Raw genomic sequence first — 21,674 nt, forward strand, 5'->3', positions numbered from 1 at the left:
CGTTGTTATTGAACCGGTGTAATTTTTAACACAATAACTGTAGTGCCATAAGAATACATCTGAAATTAAAGCCGTCGCCATATTTGAATGTTTATATTCCACCAATTTTATAGTTTGTTACTCAATAAACTCCATGGCACGTGCACATAATGGTAAGATTTTATAACTAACCAATCATAAGTTTATACCTTCGATAACGCACGCCGAGTTCCTTTTAGAACAAAGCGGCACGGAATGTCGACTCGATTGCAACTCGATTTACAATCGATTGTTTATATTTTTACTCTGCTCCTTGCATGTTGATGTTTGCCGTGTGCTTTGCGAGTTAACTCTGCTCTTATTTCAAGTAATCGTTTTATTTTAACCTTTACGCGTGTCGAAAACAAATGCAGTTTTAGCGACCGTTTATAAATTAAAAATAGAATAAAAAATGACTCGCTGCTTCAAAACAACAAAGTCAGTTTTAAAAATAATAAACTTCTTCTGAAGTATAAAAATATCTTTGCCTCGGATAATCCCGCGCGGTTATTGTGGTTTTTTTTTATACATTACTAGTTTTTACACGCAACATTGTCCGCGTGACCGCGATATGTTCACTTACCGAGATAAAAAGTAAATCAACCCAAATTTTTCTCCATTCCTTATAATACGTGTATACCAAATTTCATAGTGATTCATTAAACCGCGATACGATAATTCGTGACGAGGACTAGCCTAGAGTATAACTTTATTATTTATTAAGGAGAATATTTATAACATTGAAACTTTGTCAAAAATCGTTTGCGTATGCACCTCTGTCCCATTCATGTTTCTACCATGAAGCAGTTGTTTGCATGGCTGTTTCGGTTCTTTTTTTATTGGGAGATTAGGTAACCCCGACGCCTGAGCTAACTGTATACGCTGGCGGAGTACTAGTGAGGAATGATTGGCGAAAATGAAAAAGCAGGTCAGTTAGCCCATCGTGATGAATATATCTGGAATTCAGCACGATAGTTTCCAGAGGGAACAATGTGGAGGTCGACCTGACAGGGTATATTGCTAGCAATAGGATTGGTTATCCGCATTTCTAACAATCCCTTTCTCCCTGTGTTTCGGTTTGAAGAGTGGGATATGGCAGTGAATTTACAGGGTACAGAGGAATAACATCTGGGTCCTCAGGAATAGCAACGTATAGAGCGTATTATGGGTGAAACAGTATACTTTGTTATGTCCATGGTACTGTTCATATCTATAGGCGACGGTTACCACTTTCCATCAGGTGGGTCGTATGCTATTCGTGTGCAAAACTTTATTCAATTACGTTCTGTGATTTTTGCATGAAAGAGTAACAAACATCAATCCATTCTCGCAAACTTTTGTATTTATTTAGGACTTTTTTCTTAATGGATAATAATAGAACACACTTTTTTCCCTAGTTTTTAGGAACTAACTGAAATGTTTTTTAACAGGGACCCGTAGAATTGTTTATGTTGTAAAAATGGTCCGTGACTGCAAAAAGTTTAAGAAACCCTGGTATAGTGAATTACAGCGGGCTGATAATGTGATGACGATGATGATGAGACTCATTTCGAAACGGGCGATGAAAAGGAGCCATATTTCACTACAGCGCCAGATATTGGTAATGTTTACAAACATCCTGATTTATTATAAACATGATATTTCCGTATGCTACATTCCTTATTTACCGGACGAGCGTTGAACTTAACTGTAACTGTATTATGTTATTCATAAAAACGCATGTTTAGCAATTCCATTGTTTTACATTACAAGCGTGTGGTTTTAGCATAGAATAGGCCACCCCTTCCTTTCTCGTGGGTGTCGTAAGAGGCGACTAAGGGAGGGTGAGGGATGCCGGCTGGATGAAACCAGGTCTGTTAGCCCATCCTGACGAATTCAACTAGAATTAGCCATGATGGTTTCCAGGGGGAACCACGTGGAGGCGACCTGATAGGGTACATTGCTAATAATGGTGCTCATTTGCCCCCATTACTCCCGGCCATCCATTTTCCCAGGCCTGACTGCGGTTGCCAATCCATCTGCAAATCGTCCAAAGGAGAGGTTTATGTTCAGCAGTGATCAGTTAAAGGATGATATGATGATGATGATGATGATGATGATGATGATGATGATGATGATAAACTGATTCCTGTTAATCCTGTCCCCAATTTTGGCATTATTGGCTATACAATTAAGTATGTATATACGAGTAAGTCTATAGTTTGTTTACTGTAAAAGCTGTTAGTTGCCCAGTTCCTTTAAAAATAAATATTTCACTTGAATATTACATATAAAATACTAATTAAATGATGTCCCGATATTTATATCTAATTTAATTATCATTTTCTAACAAAATAATTGAAAAAAAAAATATATTAGCTATTAAAATGTTGCCAGTTTCATCGATAAGCTAAGGACTATGATATAGTGCCTGCGACGGTCGGGTTTATGCCATCTGCGTTTTGCTGATTTTAATTAATATTTTAAGATAAGAAAACTCTGTGTAAACAGGGCCAGCTCTAGGGGCAATACGGGGGCGTAAAAGTTCTACAAGTGAAAGTATGTTTCCTAAATATGTAAATGAAATATTGGACTATTTCATTATATTCGTAGTAACTTATATATTATGTAATATAAATAAAGTAGTGGAATAAACGTCTCTGTAAGTAAGTAAGCACAGAAGGGTGTCTTTGTCTCAATATTAGACTTTATTGTTTTAAAACTGCATTATAGTAGTTTAAAATTTCACACATATAGAAACGTTTATCTTTTTATACATATAAAAGCTATCTTATGATACGGGTCCAGCATGCAATAGTCTTATTACTTAATATTCACATTAAGTATTTACATGCATACATACATATCTGTCACGCCTGTCTCCCATTAGGTTAGGCAGAAACAATGGAACGCCAAATGCTTCGATTCAAACAAGTATTTAATTCATAAAATAATTCCCACCAAGCAACCCGCTTGTATGTTATGTTTAAAACATTATCGTCATATCAGCCTTTAAGTATCTACTCCTGAACATAAGCCTTCCATTTGGGGGAGGAGGATGCCAGTAGTTGCCACGCTTGGCAGGCGGACTGGCAACCGCAATTAGGCTTTGGAGATATTACTAAATATATTATTATTACGAAATATATATAAATGATATGCAGTATTACTAGGTTCTGTGATTTATAATGTTTATGGCAGCTAAAACATTGCCATCGAGTGATGGTTCTAGTATTGCAAATGTTCGTAGGAAACGATTGCAACTTGCCATCAGACGGACCATGTTTTTGCCACATTTGCTATACCCGTAGATTGCCATAACAAATGGTCTTGAGCCACCAGCATTCACTAATTCCCTGCAATGCATTTCAAGTCGTCGTCCCATCCAGTAGGGGTCGACCTGTACTGTGTTTGCCCGTAAGAGGTCGCCACTCAAGAATTTTTCTTCTCCATCGATAGTTATATGATATCGATAGCTATATGACTAGACCATTGTCATTTCAGATTGTTTATTTTTGTGAAAAATATCTTTCTGATAATTGCTGATCCCGTAGTTTATTTTTAATTTCTTATTTTCTGCCCTCATTTTCTACAAGTACGTACCTGTTTTAAAAGATTTATTTCATTACAATAATCCTGCCGGATAGACAGGATGCGCCATTTTTTGCTCCTGTCCCTATAGGAAGATAAATGGATCGATAAATTCGTTTTAATGGTAACTAATATGTACATATATCAAATCTGTATAGGCTATAAATTATTAGTTTTAGTAGCCAATGTTTTGTATTGCCTTTATTCTATGAAATCGTAATGATAATCTTAATTATTGATTTACAATAATGTAATTTGTACTGAAAACTATAAAAATACGTAATTTTCGATAAAATACATAATTTATTACATAATCAATTATTTTCGACTATATTTGGTCAAAAACGCCTAACGTAATAGTGTTAGCAAAATATCTATCTGTGTACTATTATTCTTAATCTATTGATTCTAAATCTATTTACCAGAGGGAGACTTTGTACAAAAGTCGATTGCTCGGCTAACTCTGTCCTATTCGTGTTTCAACCGTAAAGCAGTTGTGTTTGCTTGGCTGTGTTTCGGTTTGAAGGGTGGGATATGGCGTGAATTTACTGGATACGGAGGAATAACACCTGAGTCCTCAGGAATGGCAACGCATGGATACCCCTCATGGGCGAAACAGTATACTCTGTTTTGTCCATGGTACTGCTCATGTTTATTGGCGACGGTTACCACTTTCCATCAGGTGGGCAGTTCGATCATCATCATCGTATCAGCTTTTACGTCTACTAATCTGATATGATATGATGACTCGTGCCTTGTCCTTAATAATAACTTTAGTCTATATTTAAATTCGGAACATTTTATTAAAACTTGTATCTCAGTGTGAATCTAGGACACTATCTCATAGTCTATACTTAGCTATAAATATTTAGGTATAACCTCCAAGTGTTTTACTTATAAATATTTAGCTCTAAATTAAGCATAGTGGAGTCTCAAGTATATATAATTTAAAACTTATACATATATAACGGTTTACATAACCGACAAAAAAATAAAAGTATTGATACAGTTTGTATTATATATTATTTGCAAAAAGATGACGTTTCGTTAACTTTTTTTTTTATACAACATTTAATGACGAACAAGCTGACGGCCCACCTAATGGAAAGTGGTAACCGTCGCCTATAGACATGAGCAGTATCATGGACGTAACAGAATATACTGTTTCACCCTCCTTCATTCCTGAGGACTCAGGTGTTATTTCTCTGTACCCTGTAAATTCCTGCCATATCCCACCCTTCAAACCGAAACATAGCCATGCAAACACAACTGCTTTACGGTTGAAACACGAATGTAGACAAAACCGCGTGTTGGAGGTAGTAAATATTAATTAGTCATTGTTTATTTTGTTTTTAAATAATAATCTATGCCTAAATTTATCTATAGCAGTGATTAATGCGATTGGAGCTCGAAGGAAACGTAAACAACTAATATGAGTTCAGTTCTGGAGTTTAAGGTTACATAAACAAACAAACGCACAAAATGATGAATTTTAATGATATCGATTAATCAAATGTGGTTAAAATTTTATTTACTGTATTATTGTATGATCTCATCATACAATAAAATATCATTTCAAAAATCATCAGTCATATTGTAATACAAACATTTTCACAAATTTTCACATTTCTTCTTAGAAATAAGTGAATAAAAAAAATTAAACAAGGAAAAGTTTGTTAAGACAGTATGAAAATATTTAATTGATTTAAACATCCTATTAATAAAAAAAATGCGAATATTTGTAACGATGAATGGATTGATGGAAGGATATTTGTTAATCTTTCACGCAAAAACTACTGAACGGATTTGAATGAAATCTGGTACACGGGTAGATTATATTCTAACTTACAACATAGGATAATAATGTACTGATTCACGCAGGCAGAGCCACGAGATACAGCTAGTAATCAATAAACAACTTTAAAAGTCTTTGTCTATATATTTCCATATTTAATCTCTCTCACAACGTTGTTCCCTCATGGCCGTCGGTTCGATTCCCCGGTCGGCTACACATGTCGGATTAAATGTCGCTGATTACCGTCGCCGTCCGATCGGTTAAACCTTGGCATTGATTCCTTGCAAATGTTATGTGGCATAGATTAAGAAAGTAAACATAATAGTGTTGTAATATATTTTATGTAATATGTAAAAGTTTGAGGGTCATCTTAGTGCCCCGCAATGGCAGTGACTATGACTGTGAAGCAGGAAGCCAGAGCCGTAAATTCCATATTTTTAATATGTCAGTATCATGAATGACGGCTTTGACAGCTGTCATTAGCGCGATGACAATCCAATTGCTGTTGATTATGAAAAAAAGGCGGGAAACTCGAATAAGAACAAGCGGGTTTTTTAAATTTTTTTTATTAATTTATTAAAACTATCTCTATCAATTCTTATTATTGAATAAAATATTATATTTTCACTAAATTCAGCGACAGTAATATAATTAGCATTCATGGGGAAGCGCAGTTGTAGAAAAAGGAAAAAAAAAAGATGACGATTCAGGTGATGTAGACCATGAACCTTGTAATGACAAGGATATATATTCGGAAGATACTTCTACTGACTCAGAATCTGAAATTGATAAGGCCGATAAGTATAAACCTTACTACGTCACAGATTATATTAGAAGATATCCCGAGGAATCCCCTGGGACAGAATTTGTTGTCTTTGTAGAATCCTCAGATAGTCAGAAAACCATTGGATCCAGAGACTTGCTCTCACTCTCCTCCTGTTTAAAACGATTTAATAAAGGGGTAACTTATCTTAGATCTATAAATAAATTCAAAATCGGAGTATACTTTCAAAAGCCAGACTTAGCCAATGCTTTTTTAAATAATAAAACTTTTTTAAATGACTACCATTTTAAGGCCAGTATTCCTGCTTCTTCAACAGAAGTTACAGGCGTTATTAGAAATGTACCTACAAATATATCTAATAAAAAAATATATACTATGATATCGAGTTCTAAGAAAATTATTGCTATTAAAAGACTTTTAAGAAAAAATACCTTGACTCATGGATATGTGTTACAGCCAACTCTAACCGTGACAATTACTTTTGCTGCATCTGTATTACCTGAATATCTGGATATTGGAGGTTGGCGCCACAATGTCACTCCATATATACCACCAGTTAAACAATGCTACCGGTGCTTGAGGTATGGACATTTAGCTAAATTCTGTAAGAATTCTGAGCGTTGCAGCATCTGCAAAGGTGAGCATAATTATAAAACTTGTACAACTGGAATGGAAAACGCTATTTGTGTACACTGCAATGGAAATCACACAAGTGTATCACCGCAATGCCCTGTTAAACAAAAGAAAATTGCTGAAAATAGATCTAAATTCAGACCTGCTTCTTTTGGAGATATACTTAGCACTGAAATATTTCCTAAACTGGGTAACAAACCTAAAAAAAATGTAGACCTAATTTCAATTCTAAATTCTGATAACAAGAGTTTATCACTTTTAATAGAAAGCATAATCAAACTTATTTCACTACATAACACAAAGAACACATCTATTAACACTAAAAGTGTTTTGAATGTGTTATATGATACTTTTGGTAATAGACCTATTTCACAAAATTCAATCGAGACCAATTAACTATCATACAGTGGAACGCTCAGAGCCTACTGAGCAATCGACATATTTTTACACAATTTTTAAATGAACATCATATTCACATTGCTCTCATCTCAGAAACTTGGCTAAAACCACATTACAAATTAAAAATTAAAGATTATTGTATAGAACGAAATGATTGTGGTAATAACCACAATGGAGTAGCGATTATTATACATAATAGTATTAGATATAAAAAACTTCACTCTTTTTTCGACAATTCTTTGCAAACTATAGCTATTAGTATTGAAGTTAATAATTCTTGGTATTCAGTTGCCAGTATTTACTGTCCTACCAATAGTACACCTAGTTTTACTAAAGCCAAATTTAAGTTCTTTTTGGAGTCTCTTCCTAAACCCACTATCATATCTGGAGATTTAAATGCACATCATACTATGTGGGGTTGTACCTCCACTAATACAAGAGGTAAAGACATTCTTGATTGTTTAGATGAATGTAATTTGGTACTATTAAATGATAAGCAAGTTACTACTGTTGGCTCTCATATTTGGAGACCCAATGGCCTTGATTTAACTATGGTATCCCCATCCATATCATTAAAATGCGAGTGGTCGGTTCATGATGATCCGTTAGGAAGTTATCACCTGCCGACTTTTACTAAAATAAACACAAAGAACTCTTCATCAACTCCGTCAGGTGAACAACATGCTCCTATAGATGAAGTTAATAAACTTTTGTTAAATCGTATAAACCTACGTCTCGTTAATTGGGATCTTTATTCTGAAACTGTTAATCGATTACTTTTGGATTTCGAGTATGATGTCAATGAACCCTTAAACAATTACAATAGGTTCTGTAAAATTATTTTGACAGCTGTGGAACGTTCCGTTCCACGTAGGAACTTATCAAATAGCGGTGCAAATACTTCAAAGAGGCACAAACATATTGCAGTACCTTGGTGGAATAACAGGTGTGCGACAGCTGTCAATGATAGTAAAGCGGCTTACCTTAGGTTTAAACAAAATCCAACTCTCGATAATTACATAAATTTTAAAAGAGTTCAAGCTGTTAAAAAGTTAGTAATTAAGCAAGTAAGACAACAGGGGTGGCAGGAATTTTGTTCCAAATTTAATAGATTAACACCAATTTCCACTGTTTGGCAAAATATGAGAAAACTAAATTCAAAACATCGTCAAAATCATTTTAAAGATATATCATGGGTCAATGATTTTTTACGCAAATATACTCCTGATTTTGTACACTCACCTTTTGATGACAAACAGTTTAATTCTGTTAATTCATGCCCAAAATTTCTCACTGACCCATTCTCAATTGATGAAATATCCAGTGCAGTAAAATCTAGAAAAGATACAGCTAGTGGCCTTGATCGCTTAACATACAATATGTTTCGATTGCTGAATAAAATAAACCTTACTAAACTCTTACAAATTTTTAACGATTTATGGAAGGACTGTATTATCCCACCAGAATGGAAAATGGATTGTTTGATTCCAGTAATTAAACCCGGTAAAGATCCTACAAATTTCGACTCCTATAGACCTATAACATTGACGTCCTGTGCAGGCAAATTATTCGAACAATTAATTAAACAGCGTTTAGAGTTCTTTATTGAAAGTAATAGTATATTACCATCGAATCAATTTGGTTTTCGCCGTGGATATTCAGCGCGCGAAAGTTTAGCGAACTTCTATGTCGACCTTAGTACTGCTTTGAATAACGATGAATATGTTCTATCTGTTTTTTTAGATGTCGTAGGAGCTTTTAACAATGTAAATTTAACAGTTCTATCTTCGATTTTATCCTCATTTCTTCCAATGAAACTTATCGAATGGATTTATAATTTTCTTAGTAATAGAGAAGTGTACGTTAAAGTAAATAGTAAATTAATAGGACCTAGGTTAAGCTCTAAAGGAGTATGTCAAGGTGGTATTCTAAGCCCGCTACTATATATTTTATATATCTATAAACTTAATTCAATTTTAGGAAACAGTGTGAACAACTTGCAATTTGCCGATGATTTATTAATTTATATAAAAGGAAAGAATATTATTGATATGCAATTAGTGTTAAATGAGTCATTAAAAAGACTTGAGAAATATTTTTCTCTTCTTTCCCTCGATATTAGTTTAACCAAAAGTAAAGTAGTTGTTTTTCATCAAGTTCATAAATATGTTCCATTAATGAATATTATATATAATAATCAAACTCTTCCAACAGACTGTAGCGTTAAATTTCTGGGGGTAATTTTTCATCAAAATTTAAAATGGGATCTATACGTTGATTGCTTAGTAGATCGTGCTTTAAGAGCCACTAATATAATAAGATCTGTAATTGGTCGTAACTGGGGAGCTGATCCTAAAATTATCCTTTTACTTTACAAATCTCTTGTTAGAAGTAATTTTGATTACGCTTTCTTTTGTTATGCCTCAGAACATAAATTAGTAGAAAAACACGAAAAAATTCAAAATATGAATTTAAGACTTATTTTAGGTGCTATGTATACTTCTCCAATTATCTCAATGCAAGTAGAATGTAATTTGCCTCCTATCCTTCTTCGTTTCGAATACCTAAAACTCAAATTTCTCTTCAAAGTTTTTTCAGTTTCCAATAACCCACTCATACTCAAATTATTAAATTGCCCCATTTCTATGTTTTTGAATAAAACTATTGTCAATGATTTGAATTTACGAGATGAATATAACATCTATAGTAGTAAGATACTTCCTTGTTATAATGGCCTTTATGAGAGTAAGTTCTGTAAGATCAAAATTGTTATACGTAAAGACATAAAAGAAAAGCACGATATGTATGAGACTTTATCAGAATTTATTGACTACAGGCAGATATATACAGATGGTTCCAAAAATGCACTTAGCACTTCAGTGGCTTTTTACGATTTGTCAAATAGATTTGGTCACGGTTATAAAATTTCAACTTTGGCTAGTATTTACACAGCAGAAGCAAAAGCTATATTTTTAGCATTAGAATACATAGAAAAACAGGTACTATATTCGAAATGGATTATAATTACAGATAGTATGAGTGTTCTTATGGCATTAAAAAATAACACATTCATTTCATCATCAAACTACTTAATTCAAGAAATTCGTAATAAATATTATCATCTCTGTACTATATATGGAAAAGATATTATCTTCATCTGGACCCCTTCACATATTGGAGTGTTTGGGAATGAACAAGTAGACACTTTGGCTAAAATTATTAATTCAAGTGCTGCTCGTGTTCAAGATTTACCCCTTTGTTACTCAGATTGTAGTATTGGAATACATAAAATCGTTACAACTAAATGGGAGGAGCATTGGACTCAAATATTACAGACTAAAGGCAAATGGTACCGCAAAATTAATTGGCGTATTGGAAAACCGTGGTTCTGCAAAGGAAAGGACACAAACAGAAAATTTTACACCAATATTTGTAGATTACGAATCGGCCACGGACATTTCAACGAACACCTGCACCGAATGGGCATGATCGCTTCCCCATCATGCACATGGTGTAACTCAAATACAGCCCAATCTCTACATCACCTTTTTTTTTTTGATTGCTCTGAATTTGTCATTCAAAGACACATTATGTTTGACGAACTTAGGATTATCTTCAAAAAACCCGAAAATATCCCGCACTCAATCCCGCTTCTCTTAAGATTTCCTTCTTGTTTCAAAGCTATTTTCACTTATATTACTACAACATTCAAGGAGCTATAAGAATACTTTTATTGAATTGCAAGACAATGATTTTTTATAATTATTTATTTTTAATTTGATAAATCCACTGGTTTAAGAAAACTCAAGAAAAGATATTTATGAAAATGTACTTACCGGATTTGACAAATGAAATATTGAAGATTATGACAATAATTGAAGCGACATTAGAAAAATAAAATTCCAGACAAATTATCTTTTTGAAGACTAGGCAGCATGGTCTCCGACCTTAGCCTGTTCCAAACGGAACAAACGTACTAAAAAAAAAAAAAAAAATGCTGTTGATTATTATAATCGAGTTTTACCTTTTGCTATTTGTTTTCGCGCTATTTTATAGTAGACAAAATATTAGATTGTCTAGTCTGCGCGTTTTACTTGTGACCCTTTAAAATTAAAGGTTGAGCTACACAAAAAAAAAAATATATTACTTCAATTATGACAAAACCAGTTATTTTGGTCTAAAAATTAAACTATTGAACCGATTTTATAAATTTTCTATGGGACCTAGATAGAGAAGCTATTTTCCAAATCTGTTTATGACTGACGGAGTTATGAGGTAATAAACTTAAAAAAATACAACCGAATTATAAACCTCCTTCTTTTTATAGTCAGTTGAAAAATCACCATAAATAAGATTATTTTCCATGGTAAGCCTGGTCCGGGTTCCCCCCGGAAACCATCATGATTAATTCTTGTGGAATTCGTCACCATAGACCTGCTTTCAACGCCACCTATCATCCTTCAGTAGAGATACAAATAAACAAACGATTAAAACCTCTTTTCTTTTTTATATTAGTATACATTTGTTTTACTATAGATTACACAGTATAACTTCAAGTTTGAATTAACATTTGCAATTCGTATCAGAGTTTCGTCATACGGCTCACAAGTGCAAAAGTTTAAAAATATTTATTATACAAAATATTTATTGGTAATTAATGCTCCTTTCCACTCAAGGTTTGCTGGAAGAGAAGTTGTACAGAGTTAAGCTCGCCCGTTGTACATATTCATTTAATATAAATTGTAACAATGTAATTTTTGTGTACAATAAAGCATAAATAAATAAATATTTCTAATATTTGATTTATGATAATTTATAACCACTCTAACTATTCAGTTCTTTGAACTAGAAATACATTGTAGAAAGTCTAAAAGGTTCGTTTTCAGTTCACGAGACGACCACGATACGATTGGCGTTGTAAACATCGAAGAACATTGTTTTTTTAATAACTGATAATGCAATGGTAACCCCGCTTGCGCTATCGGTAATTATTGACAGGGCATCAGTAAAGAATGCCCTAGTGCCCTGCCTATAACACATGTTCATTTGAATTTAGAAGTTTACCTGTTTCTTTTAAATGTTCTCTAAGAGTTTCCCGAGAAGGCAAATTTATTTAAGTATCATAAACAGTCCATTTTATTTTAATAGAATTAAATCAATACATCAAAACATCAAATATTAGCTTGCTGGTTGTCATAGCCTAATACAGTATTATATTATCTGTGTCATAGCATTAGGAAGTAATGTGAAACTACTATTTGAAGTCGTCATATTGATAGAAAGTCGTTGAATGTAAATATCTCTGTAATTATCCGCAAAATAATTAGTGCGTGCATATTATACTAGCCATGAGAATACTCACTGGTATGGTTCAATTAAGTGAATTATATCTTAAATCTCTGCATGTAATTATTTCCTGTATCATGCCATCTAGCGTGATAATGGTGAGTTAATGTGAAAGATATCTAATGGGTATAGATCACGGTCGCAACACGAATCATCGTCACCATCACTTCAGCCATTATCCATAAGGAACGGTTCTGAGCCACCTGCATCCACTGACTCCCTGCAATGAATTTGAGGTCGGGTCACTTCATCTAGTGGGGGGCCGTCCTACACTGCGTTTGCCTGTATAGGATCGCCACTCAAGGACCTTCGAGCTATGTCGGTTACTTAAGTACTTTTGCAGATATCCTCGTTTCGGATTCTATCACTATTCTATTCTATTACAAATAATTATTTCTAAATATTTAATCTTTTCATATAGTTTTGATTGCTACTTTAAATATGCATATCACGTGAACAAAGTTGCGAGTACAGCTATATAAATGTAAATTTTATTTGTGATAAAGATCTGTCCAACTGACAAAGTAAATATCTTATACCGTGTTATATCTAGTGATGTGCCGAGTCGAGAAATTTTTAGCGGAGCGCCAGTGAGCGATGACTGATGATGAAGGCAAGCCAATCAGACCTTCAGGATATAATTCACCAAGAATTTATCATGATGGTCTCCAAGGGAGACCACGTGTAGGTCGATCTGACAGGCTATATTATTAACAATGAGTCTGCTAATCCCCATTACTGATAAGCCTTCCTGGGTGTCGAAACATGAATTTGGTATTCGGGTATTTTATTTATTTATAATATATACTTTTATAGATTCGCTTTTAATATTGATATTAATTAGGTAGTAACGAAAATGTACACAGGCGGACTTATCCCTTAAAGGGATTTCTTTCATTCGACCTTGGTTAGTATTTTGATTCTCATTAAGGAAAATGATCGAATAGTGACGAGTACTTCATCAAACTCGAGCGATTTTCTAATCGATTTTTGAATTTAATGAAGATAATAAATTTTCAGTTATGTAACTAATTTTCACCTTCAACGTTCCTCTTTAAACAAAGCTTAACTGAGTTTGTCGACTCGCCTGCTAAGCATGGCAACTATTGGCTAAATCCCCCAATATATATTAATTAATGAACTTTAGTAATTATTAAACAATTAAATTGAAATCGAATATGACAAGTAAGGGGAAAAGGGATTGTTAGTAATGAAGACTGAGAATCCCATTGCTAGCAATATACCCAACCAGGTCGACCTCCTCACGGTTCTCCCTGGAAAATTTCATGGTTAATTCCTGATGAATTCATCATGATGGGCTAACTGGCCTGTTTTCATTGTCATCTATCACCCTTCACTGGTGCTCCGTCAGCGTATCCCGTTAGCGCAGGCCATACCATACTATACCATTTTCACCCATCAAAACAAATATGACAAGTAGTTACGTATTCGAGTATCATGTATTCGAATATTGTATATTGAGTAATCGAGTAGCCGAGTACTTAGTAGGTATTCGAGTCAGCCTGACTCGCATATCACTAGTGACATCTGGAAATAGACAGTGTGTAAATAGTCGTACGGCGACGAGGTTGACGTACCCTGACGGCCATTGCGATAAGAGCGAGCAGTCAGTTCCTCCCGTGTCAAGTTCTATCGTTTTCCACTGTTTATTACTAGTTGAACTCGCGTAGATGTGAATATTGACTTTTTCAAAAACGAAGAAGATCCTTTATTTGATTATATACATTTTTTTTATTTCTTACCTCTGAACCTCGTCATTTACAAACCGATTTGGAAAATTTTTGTCTCATCTCATATACTTTCAGACTAGTTTTAAAGAAATATTATCAAAATCGGTTTAGTAGTTTAGCTTTTAAAAAAATGAAATATAGTATATCCTTACTAAATGGGATAGTATAGTATATAAGCTACTTTAACTCGGTCACTCAGCATATCCTGGATAAAGCCATTGGTATTGGCTAACAAAAAAAAAAAACTAAATAAAATTATGTTTTATTTAAGTATGCTTAATTGCAAGCATTATTGAATAGTTACTTAAGATTTGAAATGTCAAATTTACTGATAATATTGTGTGATTGTAATCCTGAAATTCCAACATCTAATTCAAGCTAAAACATAATGTTGCCCTTTGACTAAATCTCCGAATTTTTAGATTTATGTTTGGATTTTCTTTCGGGCTTCAGAGGGCATGTGATTCTGCAGAGGAAGACTTTATACAAAAGTCGTTTACTTGCGTGTCTCTGTTCCATTCGTGTTTATGCTATTAAGCAGCTGTGTTTGCGTGGCTGTGTTTTGGTTTGAAGAGAGGGATATGGCAGTGAATTTACAGGATACAGAGGCATAACACCTTAGTCCTTAGGAAAGGCAACGTATGAAGGGTATCATGGGCGACACAGTTTACTCTGTCATGTCTATGATACTGTTCACGTCTATAGACAACGGTCACCACTTTTCATCAGGTGGGCCGTTAGCTTGTTTGCCATTCTAAGTTTAATAAAAAAATGTGAAGTTCTAGTGTCTAACAAAGGCCTTAAAACATTTGACACCAGAGGGTGACACCCTAATACGATTAATATGTACAAGTAGAATCAGAATTAGAACCAAGATAATTGAAAGCAATATACTAATGTCGCTAGATTATATATTTTTGTCGCAATTTTAAGGAAAACATTTTGTTCATGAAATTGTAGAGACAAAATTCTCGGAGAGTTTTGTTTATGTGGAATACAATCTTGAATTATTTCGATATGTGCAATATTCTTGTATGACTTTGATAATTGTTTTAAGGGTATTTTAATTTTTATTAAAAATGGCGGAGGGCAAACACATTTTCACACACACACACACGCACGCACGCACGCACGCACGCACGCACCCACACACACACACACACACACACACACACACACACATAATTTCAGCGGAGAAAAATGGGCAAGAAATTTTTTTATTTGAAAAAAGAAACAGCTGTGTTGCTTTTTTCAAATAAAAGTTCAGTTTACAACAAAAAATATGAATAGATACAATGACTATCACAAACTTCGTATTGATATAAAGAAAGATAATAAAAAGTTACAAAGCTACAATCAATCACATTATTCTCGAATTATAAGCGAAAGCGAAATGTAAATAACATTTTCAATATGAGTACAATTCGATTATTTGAAGATTGTTTTCATAATCGATACCTACTTGGGAATAACCTATGCAATGTGAGGTCAAATGAAAAATTCTGTATTTTGGAATGTCTATGGTATTATACAGATGTCGAATACCATTTATATACGGTCATTCGCTCTAGGATCGACATATTTGATTTCCACAATAGTCTACCATAAACAATAAACATTATGTGCTATAAATAAGAAAACGTTGATATTAATACATCAACAACAATAGTAATATATTATTAATGTGACTGATAAAGACTAGTATTTTAAATACATAAAAAAATGTTTTTTCTGTCTTGTGTACATCACAGAATATAAGTTATGTATGCACAAGATAACGTTAAATTTATTATTCAATATTTGATGTTTGATTTTACAAATACTATTACATTGTTATCATTTAAATGAAATCACGTGAAAAGTTTTTATTTCATGAAAATAGGAAAATATATAACTTTATATTATTCCTTTCCTTGTCTTTTTTTTATTTAAAATAAATAGTATAATCATAGAAATGTAAAAACAAATCATATTCATTTAAATAGAAAGTTATGCGTTGTTTCTCAGTGCATTTGTGTTACAATATTACATGTATGATTACGCGCAAAAACAGCATAATAAATCATCTTAGGAGTAAATATCTCTACTGTATCAGCTTCAGTTAAACAAACCTGATAAGATAGCGGTATGAGAAGAGTTACTCACTCAGTCACGTTCAAACTATGGACAACTTTGGATACCGCGAGATGGGTTGGGAAACACCATCCCATAGTACGCGCAACTCCATGCGTAGTCATTATTTACGTAGCATGAGTTCTCGAACTACAGAAGAATTCCCATTGAATCCAACATACACAAAACATGTGCGGAACATCGATTTGCTGGAAACTGCCCGTGATATTGGTGCAGCGAAAGAATATTTGTTTGTTGGACCCTCACCTCCCGCTGAGGATGCTCCAGATATGTACCACAGTTTTGACTTCATTCCTCCCGACATAGAAGCGAGAGTTACAGAAGACACAATCCGTCGAGGAATATGTGAAAAGGCCGTTTTATTGGGAGCCGGACGACTGTTTGATGATATAGAATGTGGATTGGTTACAACGGAAAATATAGAGGAACATGTCGCATCCGCTCCAGATGCGGTCATCAATTTGGCATTACTGTGGATAGCGTTTTTAGCACGCGATGATTTATTACCGGCTATTTTGGATGCTGGTGCTGAAATTCAATTCTCAGAGCCTATTGGTTTGGCAGCTTTACATTTAGCATCGTTTGCAGCTGCAAAAGGCGCAGTTCTTTACTTACTGTCACGCGGTGCGGATGCTAATTATACTCCCAAATACTTTGCTCCCCTACATTGTGCAGCATTTGGAAATTGTGTTGAAGTTGCCGATATATTGATAGCAAATGGTGCCTCCTTACATGCAGTTGTTCAAAGAGCAGGCTGTGAAGATAATCTCGTTCATTGTGCTGTAAGATCTGATGCCGTAGAATGCATGGATTTATTTATAGAAAAAGGTGTAGATCCAAGTTATGTTACTTCTGGAGGAAAAAATGCCTTACACCTTGCCGCAGAACTTGGAGCTCAACGTTGTTTAGCTTATTTATTAAAAGAGACTAAGATAAATGTAAATGGACTAACTAAACAAAGAGATAAGGAATGTACTGCTCTACATTTAGCTGCGGCACGAGGGTATGCAGAATGTGTGGAACTTTTATTGGCTGAAGGCGCGAAAGCAAATACATTAAATCATAAAGGATTCACTGCACTTCATTTAGCTGCTAGATGTTCTAGTGTAGAATGTGTGGAAGCTCTTCTGAGAGACGGAAATGCAGATCCCAATGTTGAAGATTCAGATAAGAGAACACCATTACATGCTGCTGTTAGTCATTCAGATCGTGCCTGCGATATCATTGATATGTTGGTTAGTTGTGGAGCACAAGTTAATAAAAAAGATGTGTATGGCTATTCTCCTTTGCATCTTGCTGCTATAGATGGTGTAACACAGTGTGTGGAGATTCTACTCTTTATAGGAGCTGACGTAACGTCTAAATCAAAGAAAGGTCATACAGCTTTAAGTGTGATTGCTCGAAAAACTCCAAAATCTTTATCAATTTTACGACATAATTTAGATAATGGCATTTCAATCACTCCACAAACAGAAGCTAATGAGGAAGTACAAATTGAATTTGATTTCGGTAAACTCCTTAAGTTTTCATATCCTCGAGAAATTACATATTTAAATATTTTAATTGATGAAGGTCAGAAAAACATTCTGCTGCATCCCCTATGTTCTGCATTTTTGTTTATGAAATGGCGAAAAATAAGAAAGTTTTACTTAGCCAGACTTATTTTCTGTTTTTTGTTTGTATCATTTCTATCGATCTACGTTCTAACAACTGTCGTAAAAGCCTGCAAAGGTAAACATTCAGAAAAGTATGGAGTACCGAATGAGCTTTGTCAGAAGCAGTCATTACTTGGTGCCGTGTTAAGTAATAATCCTATTAAATTTGAAAGATGGGTGCTAATGGGAATCACAGCATTTGAGATTGCTCGTAAATTGACTGGTATTACAGGTTACTCAAGCATCCAGCAATATTTCACTACATTTGAAAATTTAATGGAGTGGTTTGTGTTACTTTCTGTATTTTCATTGTATAATATAAACGACGATTATAGTTGGCAAAACCACGTCGGTGGATATGCTGTGCTTGGTGCTTGGACAAATTTAATGCTCTTAATGGGGCAGCTTCCAATGTTCGGCGACTATGTGGCTATGTACCAAAAAGTATTAGCAGAATTTTTAAAATTACTCTTGGCTTATATTTGCCTCCTGTTAGGTTTTAGTATTTGTTTTTGTGTAGTATTTCCTAACGAGGAAATGTTCTCTAATCCCTTAATGGGTTTTATAACAATAGTATCAATGATGGTGGGAGAATTAAATTTAAGTATATTAATCAACGATCCACTTAAGGATGACCCACCATTGCTCTTTGAAATATCATCGCAAATTATTTTCATCCTGTTTCTCATGTTTGTCACTATTATCTTGATGAATCTGCTTGTCGGTATTGCGGTTCATGATATTCAAGGTCTAAGGAAAACTGCCGGATTGTCGAAATTAGTCAGACAGACCAAGCTAATATTATTTGTTGAAATGGGAATGTTTAGTGCTCTCTTACCTAAATGTTTACATAAGTACGTATATAGAACTGCTCTGGTATCACCTGAAGCTGGAAAAGTAATATTGAGCGTGAAACCGTTAAATCCTCGTGAGAACAGATTACCGACAGATATAATGATGGCAGCGTACGAGTTAGCACAATTGAATAAAGTAAAATTCTGTGGATCAGTCAAGGAAATTTTACATAAAAATAGATATAACACATCAAAACTAAAAAACGAGACACAAAACAATGATCATAACATGAATATAGAATTGAGAGGAATGCAAGAGAAAATTGATCAAACGACGTTTAATTTGAAGAAAATTGATCAGGAAATAAGGCATTTGAATACACTACTTATGGAGCAACAGCATTTACTTCAAAATATATTCAAACATATGGATTTAGGCCATCGAGCAGGGCATGTGGCTACGACTTTTAATCCTGAATCTCCTGTGTTTTTTACAAACAATAACTTAGATGTTCATAAGTACCAGTGATTTTTTTCATTGTGCATTTACAGAAGAACTGTTCTAATAATAATTTGTACATCAGGGTATTATAAGATATGTGATAAAAAGTATTTGCTCACTTCATGCGTCATAGAATGGTATATAAAGTGTAATAATTCGAGAAGTTTTTTCTTTAGTTTAACGATAATTTATCTTACTTTTATTAGTTCTATGAAGCATGTTCTGATTATCTTTTGTTATATAATTGTATTATATTAGTTTTTTTTCGATGTGTGTTTCTTTTTTTATAATAAGGTTACCGATAATTAATTCAACAATGTATAGTGCGATAAAGTTAATTCAATTTTAGAGTAAGTACATACAAACAAGAGTGATCTTTGTAGGTCAATGTCACGTGTCTGCGATATAAAATTTTAATGATAGGAAACATGATTATAAAATAGGTAAGAATTTTTTTTTAATCTATAAAAGCCCATCTTTGATAGAAAAAATATTTTAATGCATCCTACACCTACCAAGAAATTTTTTGTACTAAGCAATAAATTTACCGGTTTAGGTTCAAATTAATATCGATATTGGTACCAGAGGGTAACTGACACAGATAGGGTGACTGGCAGTGTACAAAAAATGTTTGTTTGGATACCTTTGTCAGGTTTGCCGTGAAGCAGTTGTGTTTGCATGACTGTGTTTCGATTAAAAGGATGAGATGTGGCAGTGAAATTACAGGATATAATATCTTAGTACATTTAGTTATACAACTTAGAATGGCAAACAAACTGACGCCCACCTGATGGAAAGTGGTAACCGTCGTCTATAGACATGAGCAGTACCATGGACATAACAAAGTATACTGTTTCGCCCATGATACCCCCCATGCGTTGCCATTCCTGAGGACTCAGATGTTATTCCTCTGTACCCTGTAAATTCACGCCATATCCCACCCTTCAATCCGAAACACAGCTATGCAAACACAACTGCTTCACGGTAGAAACACGAATGGGACATTTATTTATTATTATTTGTTCTAGTAGTGTTCAAGTTATAACAACTATATTGATAGTTGTTATCTCTAAAAATCTGTAAATAAATAAATAAAATTACATGAAATTTTATTAATTTATTTTTTTCCTCGTCAGGAAGGCGCTTTCAAAGAATAGCTCAGAGATGGATGCCAAGAAGGTTAAAGCTGGTCCTGGATGAATCTTCGAACAACCACGGTCCAATCTGATGCTTGTTTGCAAATAAGTGTAAAGCAAGCCTTAGGAGGCATTATGCACCATCTAATGCAACCATAAAAACCTGGCCCGCCTCTAAGTCGCCATACACTCAATCTTAGTTGACTGTATGATTGACCAAGTACTAGTTGCAACCGAAGCATTCGAGCGACAATTATATTGTAATGCAGCCATTATAGGTATTGTGGTAGCGTCAGCAATATCATCTAATTGAACTTTTCATTCGATCTCATTATAATTATCAGAAAGATTAATTTTAGGAAATTTTAATAAAAAGAAAATATAAATCGGTTTTTTCTTTTTTTTCTTCTGTGCAATATCTATTCTATGCCGGGACCTACACGGCTAAATATCTGTTAATATATAACTGTTTGTCTTTCTAATAAAGATGAATTACCGTTGAAAATAAGAACATTGTCTTTGTGGTTGATAGCATTCATGGATCATGTCGTTCTTGTATTCGTTCAAGACAGTGTAGTGACATAGTCACATATTGTACTATTAAAAAAAATTAAGATACTCAAATCGACGTTTATGAATTTTCTTTCCATGTTTTACCTGAAGAAAAATATGGAAATAATCGGGGAAAACGAGATAATGTCTTAAAAATATAAATTTAAATAGTAATAACTATTAAGAATATTTTTATAGCTACATAGAAATAAGGAAATACAGTTAATAAAAAGAATTACATGCCCATGCTGCTATTCATGTCTATAAGCGACGGTCACTTTCCACCAGATGGGCCGTTCGTGTTTTTTAATTCTAAATAAGTTAAAAAAAATTATAATTATGATAAAGTTAAAAAAAAATATTTATTATAATTTTTATGCAGTTTTTACTTGCGCGGCATGCGCGCGCGCCAATGTTCCTTCATCAAAAGCGCCGCCGCAAGGTGGCCCACTCCTGCGCAGTATGTTAGCACTCTTAGCGACTGCAATTATGCTATTACACAGCTATCTAACCTGATTGTGTATTAGGAATGAGAAGGACCAAATATCTATCGAGCAATGAACTGGCAACTTTGTTGAACATTTTTTTTTACAACATAACGTATAT

General features: G+C 34.0%; 1 protein-coding gene and 1 long non-coding RNA gene across 3 annotated transcripts; both read left to right on the forward strand.

Moving 5' to 3' along the window:
* The first annotated feature begins 166 nt into the window (after positions 1 to 166).
* Positions 167 to 20,934, forward strand: LOC128201334 (uncharacterized). 2 transcript variants are annotated; one of them, XR_008253196.1, is made up of 3 exons: positions 167 to 346; positions 1,449 to 1,618; positions 20,517 to 20,934. It is a non-coding gene; the product is annotated as an uncharacterized LOC128201334 (long non-coding RNA). The 2 variants fall into 2 exon arrangements; XR_008253197.1 differs by lacking the exon at positions 20,517 to 20,934 and adding an exon at positions 11,876 to 11,966.
* Positions 16,428 to 19,647, forward strand: LOC113520371 (transient receptor potential channel pyrexia-like). The gene has a single exon (XM_026905693.3). The coding sequence runs from the start codon at positions 16,459 to 16,461 to the stop codon at positions 19,405 to 19,407; it is 2,949 nt and encodes a 982-aa protein (XP_026761494.2). The 5' UTR covers positions 16,428 to 16,458; the 3' UTR covers positions 19,408 to 19,647.
* Positions 20,935 to 21,674: the final 740 nt, after the last annotated feature.

This window comes from Galleria mellonella, unplaced genomic scaffold (genome assembly GCF_026898425.1).
Source record: "Galleria mellonella isolate WM207_F2 unplaced genomic scaffold, CSIRO_AGI_GalMel_v1 utg40, whole genome shotgun sequence".
NCBI classification, from domain to species: domain Eukaryota; kingdom Metazoa; phylum Arthropoda; class Insecta; order Lepidoptera; family Pyralidae; genus Galleria; species Galleria mellonella.

Coding starts and splice junctions, on each gene's coding strand:
- LOC113520371 (XM_026905693.3), top strand. CDS start 16,459: ATGGACAACTTTGGATACCGCGAGATGGGTTGGGAAACACCATCCCAT.